The sequence below is a fragment of the Entelurus aequoreus genome, linkage group LG11, assembly GCF_033978785.1.
Source record: "Entelurus aequoreus isolate RoL-2023_Sb linkage group LG11, RoL_Eaeq_v1.1, whole genome shotgun sequence".
NCBI classification, from domain to species: Eukaryota; Metazoa; Chordata; class Actinopteri; order Syngnathiformes; family Syngnathidae; genus Entelurus; species Entelurus aequoreus.
The window spans coordinates 11867157-11890614 of NC_084741.1; the positions used below are offsets into that span (position 1 = coordinate 11867157).

Here is a 23458-nt window from a genome sequence, read left to right on the forward strand (position 1 = left end):
ATAGCTGATCACTAATATAGCTGATCACTAATATAGCTGATCACTAATATAGCTGATCACGAATATAGCCGATCACGAATATAGCTGATCACTAATATAGCTGATCACTAATATAGCAGATCACTAATATAGCTGATCACTAATATAGCTGATCACTAATATAGCTGATCACTAATATAGCTGATCACGAATATAGCTGATCACGAATATAGCTGATCACTAATATAGCCGATCACGAATATAGCCGATCACTAATATAGCCGATCACTAATATAGCTGATCACTAATATAGCTGATCACTAATATAGCTGATCACTAATATAGCCGATAACTAATATAGCTGATCGCGAATATAGCTGATCACTAATATAGCAGATCACTAATATAGCCGATCACTAATATAGCCGATAGCCGATCACTAATATAGCCGATCACTAATGTAGCTGATCACTAATATAGCCGATAACTAATATAGCTGATCGCGAATATAGCTGATCACTAATATAGCAGATCACTAATATAGCCGATCACTAATATAGCCGATAGCCGATCACTAATATAGCCGATCACTAATGTAGCCGATCACTAATATAGCCGATCACGAATATAGCTGATCACTAATATAGCTGATCATGAATATAGATTATCACTAATATAGCTAATCATGAATATAGATGATCACTAATATAGCCGATCACTAATATAGTTGATCACTAATATAGCTGATCACTAATATAGCTGATCATGAATATAGTTGATCACTAATATAGCTGATCACTAATATAGCTGATCATGAATATAGCTGATCACTAATATAGTTGATCACTAATATAGTTGATCACTAATATAGCTGATCACTAATATAGCTGATCACTAATATAGTTGATCACTAATATAGCTGATCACTAATATAGCTGATCACTAATATAGCTGATCAGAGACAGACAGTAAACTGATGGGTGATGATCAAATGCAAAAAATGTGGGCGGGGCTTGGCTTGGATGGTTGGGCAGAGAACAGGAAATTTAATTGGACTTTGGAGCCCAAAATATCACTTTTTTCACACAAATTGGGGAGTTTTCAGTATGTTAGAGCCCTCAAATATAATAAACAAAGCTCTTTCAGCAATAAAATGGTGTATTTTCCTCCTGCTCCTTATTTGGACTAGGTCATAAAAAAGCGGGCTAAAACCCGTGGTACGGTGGCACAGTGTTTAGCCCTAGTTGGGCTTGCAAAGAGCACATGCCAGGTAGGAAATGTTACCTGAAGAAGAAGTTGTGGTCCAGGAAGTGGTCGGAGCGCACGTAGGCCAGAGGGAAGACGGCGTTGACGGCCAGGAAGAGAGCGCCAAACACGGGCACCGGCTTCAGCCGCTGCAGGCAGGGCACCCAGCCGGGCAGCGCCAGCGGACTGGGCTGCTGCAACCAATCCCAGTACGTTTGGAAGCGGAAGAAGGGGCCTTGAAGGGGGAGGGGAAGACCAGGACCAGGACCAGGTAAAAGTCAGTACAGCAGCATCTTCTGCACAACAAATGATCTTTGATTCTTTCTCAAAAGATCAGGAGTGTGGACCACTCTACTTATTACATCTGTTTAGCTCATTTGGAGAACATAACGGTAGTGATGCCAACAGAACAGTAGGACTCACCTGTCATGATGCCAACACAACAGTAGGACTCACCTGTCATGATGCCAACATAACGGTAGGACTCACCTGTCATGATGCCAACATAACAGTAAGACTCACCTGTCATGATGCTAACATAACGGTAAAACTCACCTGTCATGATGCCAACACAACAGTAAGACTCTCCTGTCATGATGCCAACATAACAGTAGGACTCACCTGTCATGTCAACATAACGGTAGGACTCACCTGTCATGATGCCAACTTAACAGTAGGACTCACCTATCATGATGCCAACATAACGGTAGGACTCACCTGTCATGATGCCAACATAACGGTAGGACTCACCTGTCATGATGCCAACATAACAGTAGGACTCACCTGTCATGATGCCAACATAACAGTAGGACTCACCTGTCATGATGCCAACACAACAGTAGGACTCACCTGTCATGATGCCAACATAACGGTAGGACTCACCTGTCATGATGCCAACATAACAGTAGGACTCACCTGTCATGATGCTAACATAACGGTAAAACTCACCTGTCATGATGCCAACACAACAGTAAGACTCTCCTGTCATGATGCCAACATAACAGTAGGACTCACCTGTCATGATGCCAACATAACGGTAGGAATCACCTGTCATGATGCCAACATAACAGTAGGACTCACCTGTCATGATGTCAACATAACAGTAGGACTCACCTATCATGATGCCAACATAACGGTAGGACTCACCTGTCATGATGCCAACATAACGGTAGGACTCACCTGTCATGATGCCAACATAACGGTAGGAATCACCTGTCATGATGCCAACATAACAGTAGGACTCACCTGTCATGATGTCAACATAACAGTAGGACTCACCTGTCATGATGCCAACATAACGGTAGGACTCACCTGTCATGATGCCAACATAACGGTAGGACTCACCTGTCATGATGCCAACATAACGGTAGGACTCACCTGTCATGATGTCAATATAACGGTAGGACTCACCTGTCATGATGCCAACATAACAGTAGGACTCACCTGTCATGATGCCAACATAACAGTAGGACTCACCTGTCATGATGCCAACACAACAGTAGGACTCACCTGTCATGATGCCAACATAACAGTAGGACTCACCTGTCATGATGCCCACACAACAGTAGGACTCACCTGTCATGATGCCAACATAACGGTAGGACTCACCTGTCATGATGCCAACATAACAGTAGGACTCACCTGTCATGATGCTAACATAACGGTAAAACTCACCTGTCATGATGCCAACACAACAGTAAGACTCTCCTGTCATGATGCCAACATAACAGTAGGACTCACCTGTCATGATGCCAACATAACGGTAGGACTCACCTGTCATGATGCCAACATAACAGTAGGACTCACCTGTCATGATGCCAACACAACAGTAGGACTCACCTGTCATGATGCCAACATAACAGTAGGACTCACCTGTCATGATGCCAACATAACAGTAGGACTCACCTGTCATGATGCCAACATAACAGTAGGACTCACCTGTCATGATGCCAACATAACAGTAGGACTCACCTGTCATGATGCCAACATAACAGTAGGACTCACCTGTCATGATGCCAACATAACAGTAGGACTCACCTGTCATGATGCCAACATAACAGTAGGACTCACCTGTCATGATGCCAACACAACAGTAGGACTCACCTGTCATGATGCCAACACAACAGTAGGACTCACCTGTCATGATGCCAACATAACAGTAGGACTCACCTGTCATGATGCCAACATAACAGTAGGACTCACCTGTCAAGATGCCAACATAACAGTAGGACTCACCTGTCATGATGCCAACATAACAGTAGGACTCACCTGTCATGATGCCAACATAACAGTAGGCGTAGGACATGACGTCATAGAGCGAGGGCTCTCTGGACAGACAACCAATCACAGAAGACCTGGTGGAGACGCTGGCTTCCTGTTTGTTGTTGGCGTGGTAGGCGTGCACCTCGTTGGCCAGGCTCACCATCTGGCAGGAACACAATGTGTCGGCAGGTGTGCTTGCCAGCGCGTGACACGGGTGTTGTCTACCTTCAGGGTGAGGAGGAGCTGCACGGCGTTGGCAAAGGGCGTGGGCGGGGGCAGACCAAACCATGTGACCAGGCGGAAGAAGAGGAGGTAGAGGAAGGTCCAGCAGAGACTCAGTCCAGGGGCCAGCCTTTAGACACAGACAGGAAGTGTTTAACACGCAGATAGGAAGTGTTTACACGCAGACAGGAAGTGTTTAACACACAGACAGGAAGTGTTTAACACGCAGACAGGAAGTGTTTACACGCAGACAGGAAGTGTTTAACACGCAGACAGGAAGTGTTTACACGCAGACAGGAAGTGTTTAACACGCAGACAGGAAGTGTTTACACGCAGACAGGAAGTGTTTAACACGCAGACAGGAAGTGTTTACACGCAGACAGGAAGTGTTTACACGCAGACAGGAAGTGTTTAACACGCAGACAGGAAGTGTTTACACGCAGACAGGAAGTGTTAGCGCCATCATGTTGTTTACATTTCAACTGATGTACAAACAATGCTACTTTTTTTTTTAAGAAGTCTTTTTTCTACACTATTATATCCTATTCTGTCACATTCTGTCATTTTCTGTCACTTTCGGAGATTTTCTGTCACATTCTGTCACTTTCCGTCCTATTCTGTCCCATTCTGTCACTTTCTGTCACATTCTGTCACTTTCCGTCCTATTCTGTCACATTCTGTCACTTTCCGTCCTATTCTGTCACATTCTGTCACTTTCCGTCCTATTCTGCCCCATTCTGTCACTTTCCGTCCTATTCTGCCCCATTCTGTCACATTCTGTCACTTTCCGTCCTATTCTGTCACTTTCCGTCCTATTCTGTCCCATTCTGTCACTTTCTGTCACATTATGTCACTTTCTGTCACATTCTGTCACATTCTGTCACTTTCTGTCATTTTCTGTCCCATTCTGTCACTTTCTGTCACATTCTGTCACTTTCTGTCATTTTCTGTCACTTTCCGTCCTATTCTGTCACTTTCCGTCCTATTCTGTCCCATTCTGTCCCATTCTGTCACTTTCCGTCCTATTCTGTCACATTATGTCACATTCTGTCACTTTCTGTCATTTTCTGTCACTTTCTGTCATTTTCTGTCACTTTGTTATTTTCTGTCACATTCTGTCATTTTCTGTCAAATTGTGTCACTTTCTGTCACATTCTGTCATTTTCTGCCCTATTCTGTCACATTCTGTGATATTCTGTCACTTTCTGTCATTTTCTGTCACATTCTGTCCTTTCCTGTGATATTCTGTCACTTTCTGTCATTGTCTGTCCTATTCTGTCACTTTCTGTGATATTCTGTCATTTTCTGTCACATTCTGTCCTTTCCTGTGATATTCTGTCACTTTCTGTCATTGTCTGTCCTATTCTGTCATATTCTGTCACATTCTGTCCTTTTTTGTCCTATTCGGTCATTTTCTGTGAAATTATGTCACTTTCTGTCCTTTTCTGTCCCTGTCTGTCCTTTTTCTGTCATTTTGTGTGATATTATGTGACTTTCTGTCCCATTCTGTCCCTGTCTGTCCTTTTTCTGTCATTGTCTGTCACATTCTGTCTTTTGCTGTCATATTATGTCCTATTTTGTCATATTATGTAATTTTCTGTCACATTCTGTCATATTCTGTCATTTTCTGTGATATTATGTCACTTTCTGTCCCTGTCTGTCCTTTTTCTGTCATATTCTGTCACTTTCTGTCACTTTCTGTGATATTCTGTCCTATTCTGTCATTTGCTGTCATATTTATAAAACAAATAAAAAGACAACGTCGATCTCGTTTTTACAACTGGGGGGAAAAAAATGCACTTTAAAATGTTCAATATTTAAATACATTTGAAATAAGTCCATTTTATTATTATTTTTTGTTCATTTTGTTGAACATTTATTGACCTTCCAATTCCAGTACAAAGGTAAACAATTCTACAATAATGAGACATAAAAGTGAATATCCTTTAATTGGTTACTTGCATTATTTGTATACAATATAAATGTACAGTTCTTATTCCTTCAGTTTAAGAGCTCTGACAGTCGAAAAGTAAAACTTATTTTTGCACTTGTATGCATTTATGTGTATAAAAGGTGATTGATTTCCCTGAGAAGGGTGCAGGAGTGGTAGAGGAGGTGTGACTGACCTCCAGCTGCTCTTGATGATCAGCCATGTTCCCACCACCGTCAGCAGAGAGTGGAGGGTGTGGACGTGACAGGTTGCCACGGTGATGAGGACCCCCAGAAGACATGCTGCCCCCTGCTTTACTGGAGGACCTTCGGCCACACGGACACGTCTTTCAACTTCTGACCAGTCTAAAATGTCCCAATCGGTTCTATTTGCACACCCGGGACATCAAACGCACAACAAAAATGAGCTGGGAAATACTTTTCCCCTGGGGGCTTGAACGCTCACAAATATTGAAGGGAGCCCTAATGGTTTTACAGAAGAACAACATCCAAGTGGCATGTTGAGAATAACCCAGAGTGATTCTGAGCGCAGACAAATACAAATACACAGCAAGAAGAATGTACTCACTGAAGTATCGGAAAAGGAATCCCAGAGGAATGGAGGCTGCAAGTATTCCTAAGTACACCAGCTCATCAGGAGACATCGTTGCTCTGCTGGAAACAAAACCAAAACCTGTCACACCCGAGTTGTAACGGTCCTGAGAAAGTTGACAAATTAACTTTACATTTTTAACTAGATGAAATGTGAATGTTCCAATGCTGACAGAATGTAGTATGAATGGAAGAATAGTTTGAATGTTGAAGAGTTTGAATTCCCAGGAAAAACGGAATTTGGTTTGGAACTTGGGAAAGTGTTAGTTTGAATGTCCAGGATGAGTGGAATGTGTTGATGTTGGAATGATTTGAATAGGTTGAAAAATGTGGGAATTGTGCAACTTGGAAACATGTCCCATTCATTTCAATGGGAACTTCCTGGAATTTTGGGAAAAGCAGGATTTTGTAGAAAATGTTCAGGAGCATGAATGTCCTGAATGAGCTGAAATGTTTGGTGTTAGATTTGTTCCCTCAAGAAATTTTGAATTAGTAACAGTTTTGAATTGAGAAATTCCTGGAATTTCGGGAGTTTTTTGACGGTGGAATGGTTGAAATGGGTTGAAAAGTGTGGTAGGAGTAGTCGGCAGAAAAAACCGTCAAAAAAGGGTTTGAAAAAACGGGAATTCCTGGAATTTTTTTTAAACTTGGAAAATGATAGTTTGAATTTCCAGAATGGTGGAATATGTTGAAGGTGGAATGGTTTGAATAGGTTGAAAAATGTGGGAATTGTGCAACTTGGAAACATGTCCCATTCATTTCAATGGGAACTTCCTGGAAATTTGGGAAAAGCAGGATTTTTTAGAAAATGTTCAGGGGCACGAATGTCCTGAATGAGCTGAAATGTTTGGTGTTAGATTTGTTCCCTCAAGAAATTTTGAATTAGTAACAGTTTTGAATTGAGAAATTCCTGGAATTTCTGGGAAACCTGGATATGAGGAGTGTTTTGATGGTGGAATGGTTAAAATGGGTTGAAAAGTGTGGAAGGAGTAATCAGCAGAAAAAAACGTCAAAAAATGGTTTGAAAAAACGGGAATTCCTGGAATTTTTTTTAAACTTGGAAAATGATAGTTTCAATTTCCAGAATGGTGGAATATGTTGAAGGTGGAATGGTTTGAATAGTTTGAAAAATGTGGGAATTGTGCAACTTGGAAACATGTCCCATTCATTTCAATGGGAACTTCCTGGAAATTTGGGAAAAGCAGGATTTTTTAGAAAATGTTCAGGAGCATGAATGTCCTGAATGAGCTGAAATGTTTGGTGTTAGATTTGTTCCCTCAAGAAATTTTGAATTAGTAACAGTTTTGAATTGAGAAATTCCTGGAATTTCTGGAAAACCTGGATATGAGGAGTGTTTTGATGGTGGAATGGTTAAAATGGGTTGAAAAGTGTGGAAGGAGTAATCAGCAGAAAAAAACGTCAAAAAAGGGTTTGAAAAAACGGGAATTCCTGGAATTTTTTTTAAACTTGGAAAATGATAGTTTCAATTTCCAGAATGGTGGAATATGTTGAAGGTGGAATGGTTTGAATAGGTTGAAAAATGTGGGAATTGTGCAACTTGGAAACATGTCCCATTCATTTCAATGGGAACTTCCTGGAAATTTGGGAAAAGCAGGATTTTTTTAGAAAATGTTCAGGAGCATGAATGTCCTGAATGAGCTGAAATGTTTGGTGTTAGATTTGTTCCCTCAATAAATTTTGAATTAGTAACAGTTTTGAATTGAGAAATTCCTGGAATTTCTGGAAAACCTGGATATGAGGAGTGTTTTGATGGTGGAATGGTTGAAATGGGTTGAAAAGTGTGGTAGGAGTAGTCAGCAGAAAAAAACGTCAAAAAAGGGTTTGAAAAAACGGGAATTCCTGGAATTTTTTTTAAACTTGGAAAATGATAGTTTGAATTTCCAGAATGGTGGAATATGTTGAAGGTGGAATGGTTTGAATAGGTTGAAAAATGTGGGAATTGTGCAACTTGGAAACATGTCCCATTCATTTCAATGGGAACTTCCTGGAAATTTGGGAAAAGCAGGATTTTTTAGAAAATGTTCAGGAGCACGAATGTCCTGAATGAGCTGAAATGTTTGGGGTTTGATTTGTTCCCTCAAGAAATTTTGAATTAGTAACAGTTTTGAATTGAGAAATTCCTGGAATTTCGGGAGTTTTTTGACAGTGGAATGGTTGAAATGGGTTGAAAAGTGTGGTAGGAGTAGTCGGCAGAAAAAAACGTCAAAAAAGGGTTTAAAAAAACGGGAATTCCTGGAATTTTTTTTAACTTGGAAAATTATAATTTGAATTTCCAGAATGGTGGAATATGTTGAAGGTGGAATGGTTTGAATAGGTTGAAAAATGTGGGAATTGTGCAACTTGGAAACGTGTCCCATTCATTTCAATGGGAACTTCCTGGAAATTTGGGAAAAGCAGGATTTTTTAGAAAATGTTCAGGAGCATGAATGTCCTGAATGAGCTGAAATGTTTGGTGTTAGATTTGTTCCCTCAATAAATTTTGAATTAGTAACAGTTTTGAATTGAGAAATTCCTGGAATTTCTGGAAAACCTGGATATGAGGAGTGTTTTGATGGTGGAATGGTTAAAATGGGTTGAAAAGTGTGGAAGGAGTAATCAGCAGAAAAAAACGTCAAAAAAGGGTTTGAAAAAACGGGAATTCCTGGAATTTTTTGGAAATTGGAAAAATGTCCCATTCATTTCAATGGGAACTTCCTGGAAATTTGGGAAAAGCATGATTTTCTTGAAAATTATTAGGAGCATGAATGTCCTGAATGAGCTGAAATGTTTGGTGTTAAAATTGTTTAAATCGGACAAGAAATGTTGAATTAGTAACAGGTTTGAATTGAGAAATTCCTGGAAAATCTGAAAATGAGGAGTGTTTTGACGGTGGAACGGTTGAAATGGGCTGACAGGTGTGAAAGGAGTAGTCTAACTTGAGGGTGCAAATAGGTTACCAAAAAACGAGAATTCCTGGAAGTTGAATGTGGAAAAATGGTAGTTTGAATGTCCAGGATGAGTGGAATGTGTTGAAGGTGGAATAGTTTGAATAGGTTGAAAAATGTGGAAATGTTGGAAGTTTGAAAAATGGCCAATTCATTTTGAATGGGGAAAATGCAAAGGAAAAAAAAAGTAATTATGGGAAATCTGGCAATTTTTTTTTAGAATAGTTGAAGTAGAGCACACAATTCCCAAACAGGCTGAATATTTTGAAGTGTGAACAGTTTGAATCAGATGAAAAATGTGGGAGTTGTGGAACTTTGAAGAATGTCCCATTAATTTAAATGGAAATTTCAGGTAAAATTGGGAATTTCGGGAAAAGCGGGAATTTTTTTTGAAAATGGCAAAAACCTTGAATGTTGTGAATGTGTTGGTTGGTGTTGGAATTTTTCAAATCGGTCAAGAAATGTTGAAGTAGTAACATTTTTAATTGAGAAATGGTATTAAGGAATTCCTGGAATTTGGGGAAAACTGGGAATTTTCCCAGTTCGAAAAACAACTTAGTTTTTTGTCCTGATTAAGAGGAATGTTTGGACGGTGGAAAGGTTGAAGTGGGTTAAAGGGTTTGAAAAAAAAGGAAATTCCTGGAATTTTTTTGAACTTGGAAACATGATAGTTAGAATTTCCAGGATGAGTGGGGTGTGTTGAAGGTGGAATGGTTTGAATAGGTTGAAAAATGTGGGAATGGTGGAAGAAAAATGGCCAATTCATTTTGAATGGGGAAAATGCAAAGGAAAAATAAAGTAATTATGGGAAATCTGGGAATTTTTTTTAGAATAGTTTAAGTAGAGCGCACAATTCCCGAACAGGCTGGATATTTTGAAGTGTGAACAGTTTGAATCAGATGAAAAATGTGGCAGTTGTGAAATTTTGATTTCAATGGGAATTTTCAGAAAAAATTGGGAATTTCGGGAAAAGCTGGATTTTTTTTTTGAAAATGGTAAAGAACTTGAATGTTGTGAATGAGTTGAAATGGTTGCTGTTGGAATTTTTCAAATCGGTCAAGAAATGTAGTAACATTTTTAATTGAGAAATGGTATTAAGGAATTCCTGGAAAACTGGGAATTTTTCCAGTTAAAAAAAAAACTACTTAGTTTTTTGTCCTGATTAAGAGGAATGTTTGGACGGTGGAACGGTTGAAGTGGGTTGAAAAATGTGGAAGGAGTAGTCGCTAGAAAAAAGGGTCAAAAAAAGGGTTTGAAAAAAAGGGTAATTCCTGGAAACTATCAAAGTAGTCCGGTGATAGTAATGTAGAGAATACATAAAAGTAGTCCGGTGATAGTAATGTAGAGAATACATAAAAGTAGTCAGGTGATAGTAATGTAGAGAATACATAAAAGTAGTCAGGTGATAGTAATGTAGAGAATACATAAAAGTAGTCAGGTGATAGTAATGTAGAGAATACATAAAAGTAGTCAGGTGATAGTAATGTGGAGAATACATAAAAGTAGTCAGGTGAGAGTAATGTGGAGAATACATAAAAGTAGTCAGGTGATAGTAATGTAGAGAATACATAAAAGTAGTCAGGTGATAGTAATGTGGAGAATACATAAAAGTAGTCAGGTGATAGTAATGTAGAGAATACATAAAAGTAGTCAGGTGATAGTAATGTAGAGAATACATAAAAGTAGTCAGGTGATAGTAATGTGGAGAATACATAAAAGTATGGTATTTGTTTTGTCATAAATAAATACAATCATGTGTGCTTACGGACTGTATCCCTTGCAGACTGTATTGATATATATTGATATATTGTTAATATTAATAACTGTATCCCTTGCAGACTGTATTGATATATATTGATATATTGTTAATATTAATAACTGTATCCCTTGCAGACTGTATTGATATATATTGATATATAATGTAGGAAGCAGAATATTAATAACAGAAAGAAACAACCCTTTTGTGTGAATGAGTGTAAATGGGGGAGGGAGGTTGTTTGGCTTGGTGCACTAATTGTAAGTGTATCTTGTGTTTTTATGTTGATTTCATTTAAAAAAATAAAAAAATGTTTTATTTTTTTTTAGTTTCTTGTGCGGCCCGGTACCAATCGATCCACGGACCGGTACCGGGCCGCGTCCCGGTGTTTGTGGACCACTGAAGTAGAGAATACATTGCAGTAGTTTACTGAGTAAAAGACAAAAGGGTGACAGTAAAGACGCGGTTGAGCAACTAGCCGTGCGACATTTCACAAAGCTAACAGCGCGATACAAGACTAAGTGTTTAATAATACAAATATAAATATAAATATAATTTAAATATGTACTTACAGAGAGTTAGCGTCAGGTTGTCATTCATGTGTGGTTACACAGCTCCTTTCCGTTAGCACAGGACCTACTTCCGTGTTAGCGGTGACGTCACAACCGGAAGCCTACTTTGTGGCGAGGGTGGGGGCTGCCTGGTAGTGTTGCTTCATTTCATCAAATATACACCCATCCATTTTCTACCGCTTGTCCCTTTTGGGGTGGCGGGGGGTGCTGGAGCCTATCTCAGCTGCATTCGGGCAGAAGGTGGAGTACACCCTGGACAAGTCACCACCTCATCGCTACATTCACACACTAGGGACCATTTAGTGCTGCCAATCGACCTATCCCCAGGTGCATGTTTTTGCAGGTGGGAGGGGCCTATCCCCAGGTGCATGTCTTTGAAGGTGGGGGGGCCAAGCCCCAGGTGCATGTTTTTGCAGGTGGGAGGGGCCTAGCCCCAGGTGCATGTTTTTGCAGGTGGGAGGGGCCTATCCCCAGGTGCATGTCTGTGCAGGTAGGAGGAAGCCAGAGAGAACCCACACAGTCACGGGGAGAACATGCAAACTATACACATTTTAAAAAAATATTGCTTTGTCATTTAATTTCCTACAGCTTTTAATCAAACATACAAATATTGCTTTTTCATTTTATTGTCTACATACATGTACACACTATTATTACCTACATACATGTACACACTATTATTGCCTACATACATGTACACACTATTATTGCCTACATACATGTACACACTATTGCCTTCATACATGTATACTATTATTGCCTACATACATGTACACACTATTATTGCCTACATACATGTACGCACTATTACCTACATACATGTACACACTATTATTGCCTACATACATGTACGCACTATTATTGCCTACATACATGTACACACTATTGCCTTCATACATGTATACTATTATTGCCTACATACATGTACACACTATTACCTACATACATGTATGTACACACTATTATTGCCTACATACATGTACACAGTATTATTGTCTACATACATGTACGCACTATTATTGCCTACATACATGTACACACTATTGCCTTCATACATGTATACTATTATTGCCTACATACATGTACACACTATTATTGCCTACATACATGTACACACTATTATTGCCTACATACATGTATACTATTATTGCCTACATACATGTACACTGTTATTGCCTACATACATGTACACTATTACCTACATACATGTACACACTATTATTGCCTACATACATGTATACACTATTATTGCCTACATGCATGTACACACTATTACCTACATACAAGTACACTATTATTGCCTACATGCATGTACACTATTGCCTACATACAAGTACACACTATTGCCTACATGCATGTACACTATTGCCTACATACATGTATACACTATTATTGCCTACATGCATGTACACACTTACCTACATACAAGTACACTATTGCCTACATGCATGTACACACTATTACCTACATAAAAGTACACTATTATTGCCTACATGCATGTACACTATTGCCTACATACAAGTACACACTATTATTGCCTACATGCATGTACACACTATTATTACCTACATACAAGTACACTATTATTGCCTACATGCATGTACACTATTATTACCTACATACAAGTACACATTATTTCTAAACAAAAAAGGGAAATTGACACATTTAGTTGGTGAGACCAAACATTTATTGCAAAGAAGAGGAAGTGTGAGAAGTTTCAAGACAACCTTCTTAATCCTCCTCCTCATCATCAGCTCCTCCAGCACCAGCCTGGCCCTTCTTGCTGTTCTTCCTCTTGACTCGGCCTGGACGTCCTCCACCATACGGGGACCTGAGGGAGAAGTCGATGTGCTTCTGGCTGTCCAGGCGCACCACGAAGGAGGGGATGTTGACCACCTGCTTGCGCACGCTGCAAGGAGAGCAGGGACAAGTTGAGAACAAGGTCTACAACACCCACACCAGTAGTTGTAGTTTGAGCAGGCTTCATTCACGAGGAATTCTTGACACCACAGAAAATCTGATCCCAAAAGTTTCATCATCAGCCTGCACGAGTGCTGCACTTGCCCGAGGTGCAACCATACCTCAGGAGCGTCCGTCCAGGCGCACGTCTCAGGGCAACATTTATTGACAAGGTATACGGCTTTTATGCCGAATTGACCCTGATGAAATATTCACGCCATGTCAGCGGAGGCTGTTACAAGCTGGCGGTCCTCTGATGGAAGAGGAAGTGTGGGTATGGCGTAAGACTGCTGACGTGTGCAGGGGAGTGGCCACGTACCGGATGTGCCTCTGGCGGATGAGGACACGGGCATGGTGGATGCTCTTGGCAAGTCCCAGCTTGAAGACCTGAGTCTGCAGCCTCCTCTCCAAGAAGTCCTCCACCTTCAGGCCCAGGATGTAATCCAGCTTCATCTTACCCTCGTCCAGCACGCCGATCCTCACCAGACGCCTGAGCAAGGCATTACCTGCACACCACAACACTTCTTAGTCTTCACCCTCACTTTTCAACATGCAATCTTCACCTGTAAGTCCTTTGAGCGTTTTTGCAAGTACTGTGAATTACGGGCTATAAGGCCCTACTTTTTACCTACACTTTGAACCCTTGGGCTTATAAAACAGTGTGGCTAATTTTAATAATTTTGTTCCACTGACAGCCGTTAAGCAAATGGTTTTCATCAAACACGGGCAAAGATACTAAAATGGAGTGTTTGGGATATGGCACCACCTTTTGGACGAGTTCACTCATTGCAGATGCTGCTAGGTGGATCCAAGAGTTTCCCCCTTTTATAAAGCTTTGAACCAGAAGTGCCCTTCTGTTTTCTAGCCGTCAATAGCGTTTCTACTCTTATGGAATTTTCATTCATCACTCCAAGCAACTTTTATAAGTTTCACAATATAACTAAAACAATTCTTAAGTTACTATACCGCCTCATGCGTAATGTTTGTAGGAGTGATTTCTTGCATATTTGTACATTAGCTAATATGCCACCACGTTTACGAGTGTGTGTCAGTATTATTAACTCACAATGGCATTCTTTTAGTATCGTTTCACTTTCACAAACTCACCAAAACATCACTGGAGTTATTGAGTCTGTTTAGCTGATGGGAGAGCTAGCTTCTGCAGCTAGTGGGTCCATGACCATGACTTCTGTTTTGTTTGATCAGCCGTTTTACAGACACTGTTTGGAAACAATTATGGTATATAACAGGGCTGGAAGTTAACCACGGCAAGCACAACGCGACAGTCTGTATGACTTCCCGTAATACCCTAAAAAAATGACCCGCATTGACGGCAAGAACATGCCATAACCGCCCTTGACTTTTTACTTACTACTGGACTAGGGATGTAACAGTAAACAATAGAATGATAGACAGAAGTAAAATTGTTTACATTTTTATTTACTGTCATTTCTCAATGCATTTTAGGCAATTACTTCCATCGGCACGTGTGTATTAGAGCCGTTCAGCTGGGGAAACATGGCGACAACTTCACGGACTTTGCTTTGTTCTCTCCGAGCTAACTGAGCTGATCGCATGGTTTCAATAACTTCTACTTCCATGGAGTCTCAGTGTGTGATTAAGAGCACAATGCTGTTACATAATATTTGATGTTGCAGTTTCATTTTGAACGTGCAACTGGCAGAACTGAGAATTAGCATGTAGCAGGTGATGCGTCGGGAATGTTGTCACAACTTGTTTATAGAGTCTGCAGTTTGTTTACTGGGATGTTCACTTTAACTGCTGACTTGTTAGTGTTCAAATAACTAACTGCTAACTGTATCAGTGTTCAAATAACAATACTAGTTAACTGCAAACTGTATCAGTGTTCAAATAATACTAGTTAACTGCAAACTGTATCAGTGTTCAAATAACAATACTAGTTAACTGCTAACTGTATCAGTGTTCAAATAACAATACTAGTTAACTGCAAACTGTATCAGTGTTCAAATAACAATACTAGTTAACTGCTAACTGTATCAGTGTTCAAATAACAATACTAGTTAACTGCTAACTGTATCAGTGTTCAAATAACAATACTAGTTAACTGCAAACTGTATCAGTGTTCAAATAACCAATACTAGCTAAAATGTTTTGTCATCTCATCCAATTAAACGCTGGCTGAGTTTTCGGTGAGGCACAAAGATTGTGTTTTGGACGTGAGAGGTATCACTTTTTATTTTTGTTGGCCAAACTGTTCCCCAAAATAGATGGTGGTTGTTGAAACAAAGATTGTATATTAGACTCTTAATTAGCCAAACTGCGTTGTGTTTTATATTAATATCAAAAAGTAAACAAGTTTTTTTTTACATTACTTGTGTTTTTTTCCATTCCACAAAGAAATCTATTTACCGTAATTTCCGGACTATAAGCCGCTACTTTTTCCCCTCGTTCTGGTCCCTGCGGCTTATACAAGGGTGCGGCTTATTTACGGCCTGTTCTTCTCCGACACCGACGAAGAGGATTTCGGTGGTTTTAGTACGCAGGAGGAAGACGATGACACAATGATTAAAGACTGACTTTTCATATAGCGGTAGGCTGGTTATTTTGATAACGTACAGGCGAGCACTTTGTATTACTTTGCACCGTTGTATTATTTGTACTCTGCACGAATGCTGTTCGCCATGTCAAAGATGTGAAAGTTTGATTGAATGATTGAAAGATTTATTGTTAATAAATGGGATGCTCTGCGTTCCCAAACAGTCATCTCTGTCCCGACAATCCCCTCCGTGGTAGCAGGAACCCCTATATACTACGGTAATTACACATCAAAACCCTGCGGCTTATAGTCGGGTGCGGCTTATATATGGAGCAATCTGTATTTTCCCCTAAATTTAGCTGGTGCGGCTTATAGTCAGGTGCGGCTTATAGTCCGGAAATTACGGTAATAACCATTCATGGGACATAGCATTTTGTTAGTGTTTTATGGTGTATAATTAATTCCTGAAGGACATATTTCTCCTCAAACTCTTACACATATCGGTACATCCGATTACCACTTTGCGCACTCTTGGCATTCTCTCCATGAGCTTCAAGCACACCATTTCAGGTGACTACCTCTTTGAAGCTCATGGAGAGAATGCCAAGAGTGTGCAAAGCAGTAATCAGAGCAAAGGGTGGCTATTTTGAAGAAACCAGAATATAAAACATGTTTTCAGTTATTTCACCTTTTTTTGTTAAGTACATAACTCCACATGTGTTCATTCATAGTTTGGATGCCTTCAGTGACAATATGTGAACCCTCTAAGGCAACACTTGCCTTGACCTTAAAGGTAAGTGGAGGCCTGATATAAACATTTACAAAATATGTTTATAATAGCTCATTTCACACAATGTATGCATCTACAATTAGACATGGGAAAATATGTATTTTTATCAAAATTAGTGGTGTGACTTGTTAAAAATCTATTCCGAAAATTGTAGTTATTTGGATTCACTTTTATGGTTGATTGTTTTGACGTAGGTTCATCGTAAACACAAGTTTAACATTTTTACTGTCCGAATTTTTAATTCTAACTTTATTTTCACATACAAATTCACAAAACAAGAAAAAATGGTGTTTGTATTAGGTTGGTGAACATTTAAAAAGGTGATTATACTGGGGATTCAGGACTACATCAGAATAGTTTGCCATTGTTTGAGAACTGGTTCACAAACTAGGAATTTTTCTTGGTGCAATCGTGCAACATAACACTAAAATATTTACAGTAAAACAAAAATACATTCAATTATTGTCAATATTTCTAATGTGTTACCCGTACAGTGGTATTTATTATACTGATCCACAATCATCTTGTAAAGGCTACCAGTGATCATTGAGTTGCTAAAAAAGGAACAATAACCAACCAGTCTCCTATTAAAGAGTCATAAATGTTCTTCATACATACCTTCAAACAGACGCTTGGTGTCCTTCTCATCCAGAGTCAGCAGCTCTCTGGCAGCCTTACGGATCTTGGCCAGGGTGAACTTGACCCTCCACACCTCCCGCTTGTTCCTCAGGCCATACTCGCCTGGTATAAAGTGCAATTAGCACACATGGCACAAACATACAGTAAAATGTACAGTGTCGACGCACCAATGAGTTTCAACTCCTGGTCGAGTCGGGACTTCTCGAAGGGACGGCGGGGGGTAACGTACGTCTTGCGACACACCCAGCTCCTGGCAACGGGCATGGCGGCTTAGGAATGCCTGAAATGGAACAGTACCTAATCATAAGATGCATCATATTGCACAAGTTAAATGGAACAATACCTAATCATAAGATACATCATATTGTACAAGTTAAATGTAACAATACCTAATCATAAGATACATCATATTGCACAAGTTAAATGGAACAATACCTAATCATAAGATACATCATATTGTACAAGTTAAATGTAACAATACCTAATCATAAGATACATCATATTGCACAAGTTAAATGGAACAATACCTAATCATAAGATACATCATATTGCACAAGTTAAATGGAACAATACCTCTTCATAAGATACATCATATTGCACAAGTTAAATGGAACAATACCTCTTCATAAGATACATCATATTGCACAGTTAAATGGAACAATACCTAATCATAAGATACATCATATTGCACAAGTTAAATGGAACAATACCTAATCATAAGATACATCATATTGCACAAGTTAAATAATGACTGACAAGGTGCTATGCTACACTCACTTCTAAATAGCTGATGGTCAAACCTACCAACAAACGTTATGCTTTTTTTGTGTACATATCTCAATGCGTATTTACAACCATGCCTGCTCCCACAATGCATTTCATATTTGAATTATTCTTACCCTATTTATTGTGTGAATGCTCCAAACCACTACAAAAAAATGCATCTATTTATTATTGTTCTCCAGATTTTGGCACATTCTACCTTCCACATATTTCACCCAACATTCCAACTTCAAACTGTTCAGCCTATTCACAAATCGCAGGCTTTCCCTTGACATATTCCCCAAATTCCAGGTTTTCTTGGACATTTTCCCCATTCAAAATGAACTAGCCATTTTACAAACTTCCACAATTTCCAAATTTTTCAACCTATTCAAACCATTCTGGAAATGCAAACTCATTTTTTCCAAGTTAAAAAAAATCCAGGATTTTCCAGAATTCCTGCTTTTCCAAAGCCTTATTTCCACCCTTTTTTCTGGAGACTACTCCTCACACATTTTAAACCCACTTCAACCGTTCCACCGTCAAAACATTCCTCTTAATCAGGACAAAAAACAAAGTTGTTCTTTGAACAAGAAAAATTACTGCTTTTCCCGAAATTCCCAATTTTTTTCCTGAAATTCCCATTGATATCAGCCATCCATTTTCTACCGCTTGTCCCTTTTGGGGTTGCGGGGGTGCTGGAGCCTATCTTAGCTGCATTCGGGCGGAAGGCGGGGTACAATCAATGGGACATTTTTCAAAGTTCCACAATTCATAAATTTTTCATCTGATTCAAACTGTTCCAACTTCAAAATATTCAACTCATCCTGGACATTCAAACTACACATTCAAAGTTCCAGGAATTCCTGTTTTTGGTAACCTATTTCTACCTTTAAGTTAGACTACTCTCCCATTTTTTCAACCCATTTCAACTGTTCCACCGTCAAAACACTCATATTCAGGACAAAAACCAAGTTGGTTAAGGAGCTGGAAAAATTCCCAGTTTTGCCGAAATTCCACAATAAATAAAAATTGTTACTACCAAAATTTTTTAAAACTGACAATTTCCCATTGAAATGAAAACGACATTTTTCAAAATTGCACAATTCCCATTTTTAATTTGATTCAAACTGTTCACACGTCAAAATATTCATCTTATCCCGGACATTCAAACTACAATTTTTCCATATTCAACAAATTTCCAGGAATTCCCGTTTTTTGGTAACCTATTTCCACCCTTAAGCTAATCCTTTCACATTTTTTCAACAGTTCCACCGTCAAAACACTCATATTCAGGACAAAAACCAAGTTGGTTAAGGAACTAGGAAAATTCAAAGTTTACCCAAAATTCATGGAATTTCACAATAAATTGTTACAAAAAATTTCTTGACTGATTTAAACAACTCCAACCAATTTAGCTCATTCAGGACATTCATGCTCCTAATTATTTAAAAAAAAATCTGGCTTTTTCCAAATTTCTAAAACTGCCAAGAATTTCCTATTGAAATGAATCCGACATTTTTCCAAATTGCACGATTCCCACATTTTTTCAACCTCTTCAAACCATTCTAACATTAACACATTCCACTCATCCTGGACATTCAAATTAACACTTTCCCAAGTTCCAAACCAGTTCCCCGTTGTCCCTGGAAATTAAAAAACTTCAACATTCAAACTACATCCTGTCAGCATTGGAGCATTCACCCGCAATCCCTTTAGGAATTGCATCTTCTAGTTGTATCATTTTCAAATGGGGGGCAGCGTAGCGGGATTGGTAGAACGGCCGTGCCAGCAACCTGAGGGTTCCAGATTCGATCCCCGCTTCTGCTATCCTAGTCACAGCTGTTGGGCAAGACACTTCTTCCACCTGACACCCATACTGGCTTAAAAATGTAACTTAGATAATGGGTTCCACTATGTAAACCACTTTGAGTCACTAGAGAAAAGCGCTATATAAATATAATTTACTTCACATGTTAATACTTTAACCCTTAATTTGAATTGTACAACGCTTATAAACTACTAAAAATACACCATCAAAACAATTTCAGTATAATAAAACTGTACAAGTGTAAAACTTACATAATAGGAAATAACAGTAATATTGTTTAGTCCTGTGTAGTAAACAGCCTAACACGACGACTCATAAATCCAACTAATCTTCACCAAAACTGCTCGCAGGTAAATGATAAACTTCAATAACGTAGAAAACATAACAAATAGAGCTTATTGAGTCTAAAAAGCACAACTTAGCGAGCCAAAAGTAGGCCGCTCATCCTGCAGCCCACGTTGCCGCGTTAGCATTAGCCGTTAGCTTCTGTCAAATACCGTTTAAAAACAAGTTAAAGCCGTCACATGGAAATAAATACCCGAGCAGGAGACGCCTTTCTAACAGTTACTTGCTATCTACTGCGATTTAAAGTAGAAAACGGCAGCTAGACGATGTTGAAAGTCGTGTGGAAGGCGGCCGTACCTGCTTCACTCAGGCTAGCGGGGAAAAGAGGCCGTCGTACGACTTGTCAGCCTTTTATAAGGCGTGTGGTGAACTACATTACCCAACATGCCTTTCGCCAATGGGACGGAAGTGAGTCTGTATTTTACTTGTCCCTTCCTGTTGGTGGAAAAAGAATAGTTTAAAAATAGAAATAATGAAGGAATGGCAAAATAAGTTTATAATATGACTGTATTGTGAATTTTTGGTTGATATATACATATATGTGTGTGTGTATATATATATTTGTATATATGTGTGTAAATATATATATATATATATATATATATATATATATATATATATATATATATATATATATATATATATATATATATATATATATATATATATATATATATATATATATATATATATATATATATATATATATACACACATATATAAAAATATACAAATATATATATATATACACATACATATAAATATATATATACACATACATATAAATATATATACACACATATATACATATGTATATATATATACAAATGTATATATACGCATATATACAAATGTAAATATACACATACATACAAATGTACAGTGGTGGTCAAAAGTGTACGTACACTTGTAAAGAACATCATGTCATGGCTGTCTTGAGTTTCCAATCATTTCTAAAACTCTTTATTTTTTTGTGATGTAGTGATTGGAGCACATACTTGTTGGTCACATAAAACATTCATGAAGTTTGCTTCTTTGATGAATTTATTATGGGTCTACTGAAAATGTGAGGGTCAAAAGTATACATACAGCAATGTTAATATTTGCTTACATGTCCCTTGGCAAGTTTACCTGCAATAAGGCACTTTTGGTAGCCATCCACAAGCTTCTGCTTGACCACTAAATTGCTGCAGTTCAGCTAAATGTGTTGCTTTTCTGACATGGACTTGTTTCTTCAGCATTGTCCACACCTTTAAGTCAGGACTTTGGGAAGGCCATTCTAAAACCTTCATTCTAGCCTGATTGAGCCATTCCTTTACCACTTTTGAGGTGTGTTTGGGGTCATTGTCCTGTTGGAACACCCAACAAGACCCAACCTCCGGGCTGATGATTTTAGCTTGTCCTGAACAATTTGGAGCTAATCCTCCTTTTTCATTGTCCCATTTAAAGCAGCAGTTCCATTGGCAGCAAAACAGGCCCAGAGCATAATACTACCACCACCATGCTTGACGGTAGGAATGGTGTTCCTGGGGTTAAAGCCCTCACCTTTTCTCCTCCAAACATATTGCTGGGTATTGTGGCCAAACAGCTCCATTTTTGTTTCATCTGACCACAGAACTTTCCTCCAGAAGGTCTTATCTTTGTCCAGGTGATGTCAGAGTTTGGGGGCAGCCCTGCTCCGTCAGTTTGGGGGTTTCTGGCCTGGAAAAAGTTGGAGACTCCTACAAGATCTTGGGAGTCCGAGGTGGCGCGTACAGGGCTCTTATTTTGAAGGCGTGAAATAGTGTGATAAGAAGTGTTGTGCTGCATGTGTGTAAGCAGCAAGGACATGACTATTTTTACAACGCTGAAACAAGAGCCTCAGCAGGTGTTTCTGTCCGTCATGTTCAACACTCACTTGGCCTCCACCTGCTGCTGCTGCTGCTTCTTTTATACTCCCTTTTCTGTGGACTTCTCCTCCAGTTGGTCTCTTCACACGTGCCAGTAGTCTGTGGCTATGCTCTCCTCGCCCGCCGTCATCCTGCAGCCTTATGGACTTCCTGTGTACCCACAGAGCAGCACATGTTACCCCAGCCTGGTGCAGGTAAACACACACCTGGCTTCTTCACTCATGTATCAACTACTGTCTGTGTCCTCATTAACTTGTGTGTGTGTGTGTGTGTTTCACTTTGTGTGTCCGTACTTCAATTTGTTGCGTGTGTAAAAAAGAAAAAAATGTCAGCCCGTATTTCGATCTGTGTGTGTGTGTGTGTGTTTTATTTTGTGTGTCCGTACTTCGATTTGTTGCGTGTGTAAAAAAAAAAAAAATGTCAACCCGTATTTCGGTCTGTGTGTGTGTTCTACTTTGTGTGTCCGTGCTTCGATTTGTGAATGTGTAAAAGAGAAAAAAATCTCAGGCCGTATTTGGATCTCTGTGTGTGTGTGTGTCTTTTATTTTGCGTGTCCGTACTTCGATTTGTGCGTGTGTAAAAAAGAAAAAAATGTCAGCCCGTATTTTGATATGTGTGTGTGTGTGTTTGTGTGTGTGTGTGTGTGTGTGTCTTTGTGTGTGTGCGTGATCAGATCCCAGTGTGTGTGTTTTACTTTGTGTGTTCGTACTTCGATTTGTGCGTGTGTAAAAAATAATAAAATGTCAGCCCGTATTTCGATCTGTGTGTGTGTGTGTGTGAGTGTGATCAGATCCCCGTGTGTGTGTGTTTTACTTTGTGTGTCTGTACTGCGATTTGTGCGTGTGTAAAAAAGAGAAAAAAATGTCAGCCCGTATTTGTGTGTGTGTGTGTGTGTGTGTGTGTGTGTGTGTGTGTGTGTGTGTGTGTGTGTGTGTGTGTGTGTGTGTGTGTGTGTGTGTGTGTGTGTGGGTGTGTGAGCAGATCCTCATGTGTGTTTTACTTTGTGTGTCCGTACTTGGATTAGTGCGTGTGTAAAAAAAGAAAAAAAGTCATCCCGTATTTCCAACTGTGTGTGTGTGTGTGTGTGATCAGATCCCTGTGTGTGTGTTTGTGTGTGGGTGTGTGTGCGTGATCAGATCCCCGTGTGTGTGTGTTTTACTTTGTGTGTCCGTACTGCGATTTGTGCGTGTGTAAAAAAGAGAA

At 39.2% G+C, this 23458-nt stretch overlaps 4 protein-coding genes across 13 annotated transcripts in view; 1 reads left to right on the forward strand and 3 right to left on the reverse strand.

The window, feature by feature from the left end:
* mboat7 (membrane bound O-acyltransferase domain containing 7) overlaps positions 1–11665 on the reverse strand; it is a 29034-nt gene extending 17369 nt beyond the window's left edge. Inside the window, exons 1-6 of one of the 2 annotated variants that reach the window (XM_062062496.1) lie at positions 11523–11665; positions 6227–6309; positions 5835–5964; positions 3712–3838; positions 3493–3649; positions 1264–1459 (exon numbers count right to left, since the gene is read on the reverse strand). In XM_062062496.1, coding sequence (XP_061918480.1) covers positions 1264–1459; positions 3493–3649; positions 3712–3838; positions 5835–5964; positions 6227–6302 — 686 coding nt within the window. In that variant the 5' untranslated portion in view covers positions 6303–6309; positions 11523–11665. Of the gene's footprint in view, positions 1–1263; positions 1460–3492; positions 3650–3711; positions 3839–5834; positions 5965–6226; positions 6313–11522 lie in introns of both variants that reach the window. The other variant, XM_062062494.1, reaches the window with a different exon arrangement.
* A 1521-nt stretch (positions 11666–13186) lies between these two features.
* rps9 (ribosomal protein S9) lies at positions 13187–20703 on the reverse strand. The gene is made up of 5 exons (XM_062062506.1): positions 20664–20703; positions 17596–17708; positions 17408–17530; positions 13801–13987; positions 13187–13431 (listed from the first exon to the last, which is right to left on the reverse strand). Exons 2-5 carry the CDS (start codon positions 17690–17692, stop codon positions 13254–13256), a joined length of 585 nt encoding a protein of 194 aa, XP_061918490.1. The 5' UTR covers positions 17693–17708; positions 20664–20703; the 3' UTR covers positions 13187–13253.
* Positions 20684–23458, reverse strand: part of LOC133659778 (uncharacterized) — a 44806-nt gene continuing 42031 nt past the window's right edge. For 5 of the 9 annotated variants that reach the window (XM_062062502.1, XM_062062501.1, XM_062062500.1 and 2 more), the window contains 2 exons: positions 22264–22405; positions 21279–22067 (listed from right to left, as the gene is read on the reverse strand). In XM_062062502.1, coding sequence (XP_061918486.1) covers positions 21810–22067; positions 22264–22405 — 400 coding nt within the window. In that variant the 3' untranslated portion in view covers positions 21279–21809. Of the gene's footprint in view, positions 20802–21278; positions 22406–23458 lie in introns of those variants that run through there. The other 4 variants (XR_009827717.1, XR_009827715.1, XR_009827716.1 and 1 more) reach the window with 2 other exon arrangements.
* rbfox1l (RNA binding fox-1 homolog 1, like) overlaps positions 22313–23458 on the forward strand; it is a 39316-nt gene continuing 38170 nt past the window's right edge. Inside the window, exon 1 of the mRNA XM_062062499.1 lies at positions 22313–22449. Within this exon, the coding sequence (XP_061918483.1) occupies positions 22363–22449 (87 nt within the window). The 5' untranslated portion in view covers positions 22313–22362. The remainder of the gene's footprint in view (positions 22450–23458) is intronic.

Coding starts and splice junctions, on each gene's coding strand:
- rps9 (XM_062062506.1), bottom strand. CDS start 17,692: ATGCCCGTTGCCAGGAGCTGGGTGTGTCGCAAGACGTACGTTACCCCC. Junction 17,531..17,595: donor CCAGGAGTTGAAACTCATTG/GTGCGTCGACAC, acceptor ACTTTATACCAG/GCGAGTATGGCCTGAGGAAC. Junction 13,432..13,800: donor ATCCGCCAGAGGCACATCCG/GTACGTGGCCAC, acceptor CTCTCCTTGCAG/CGTGCGCAAGCAGGTGGTCA.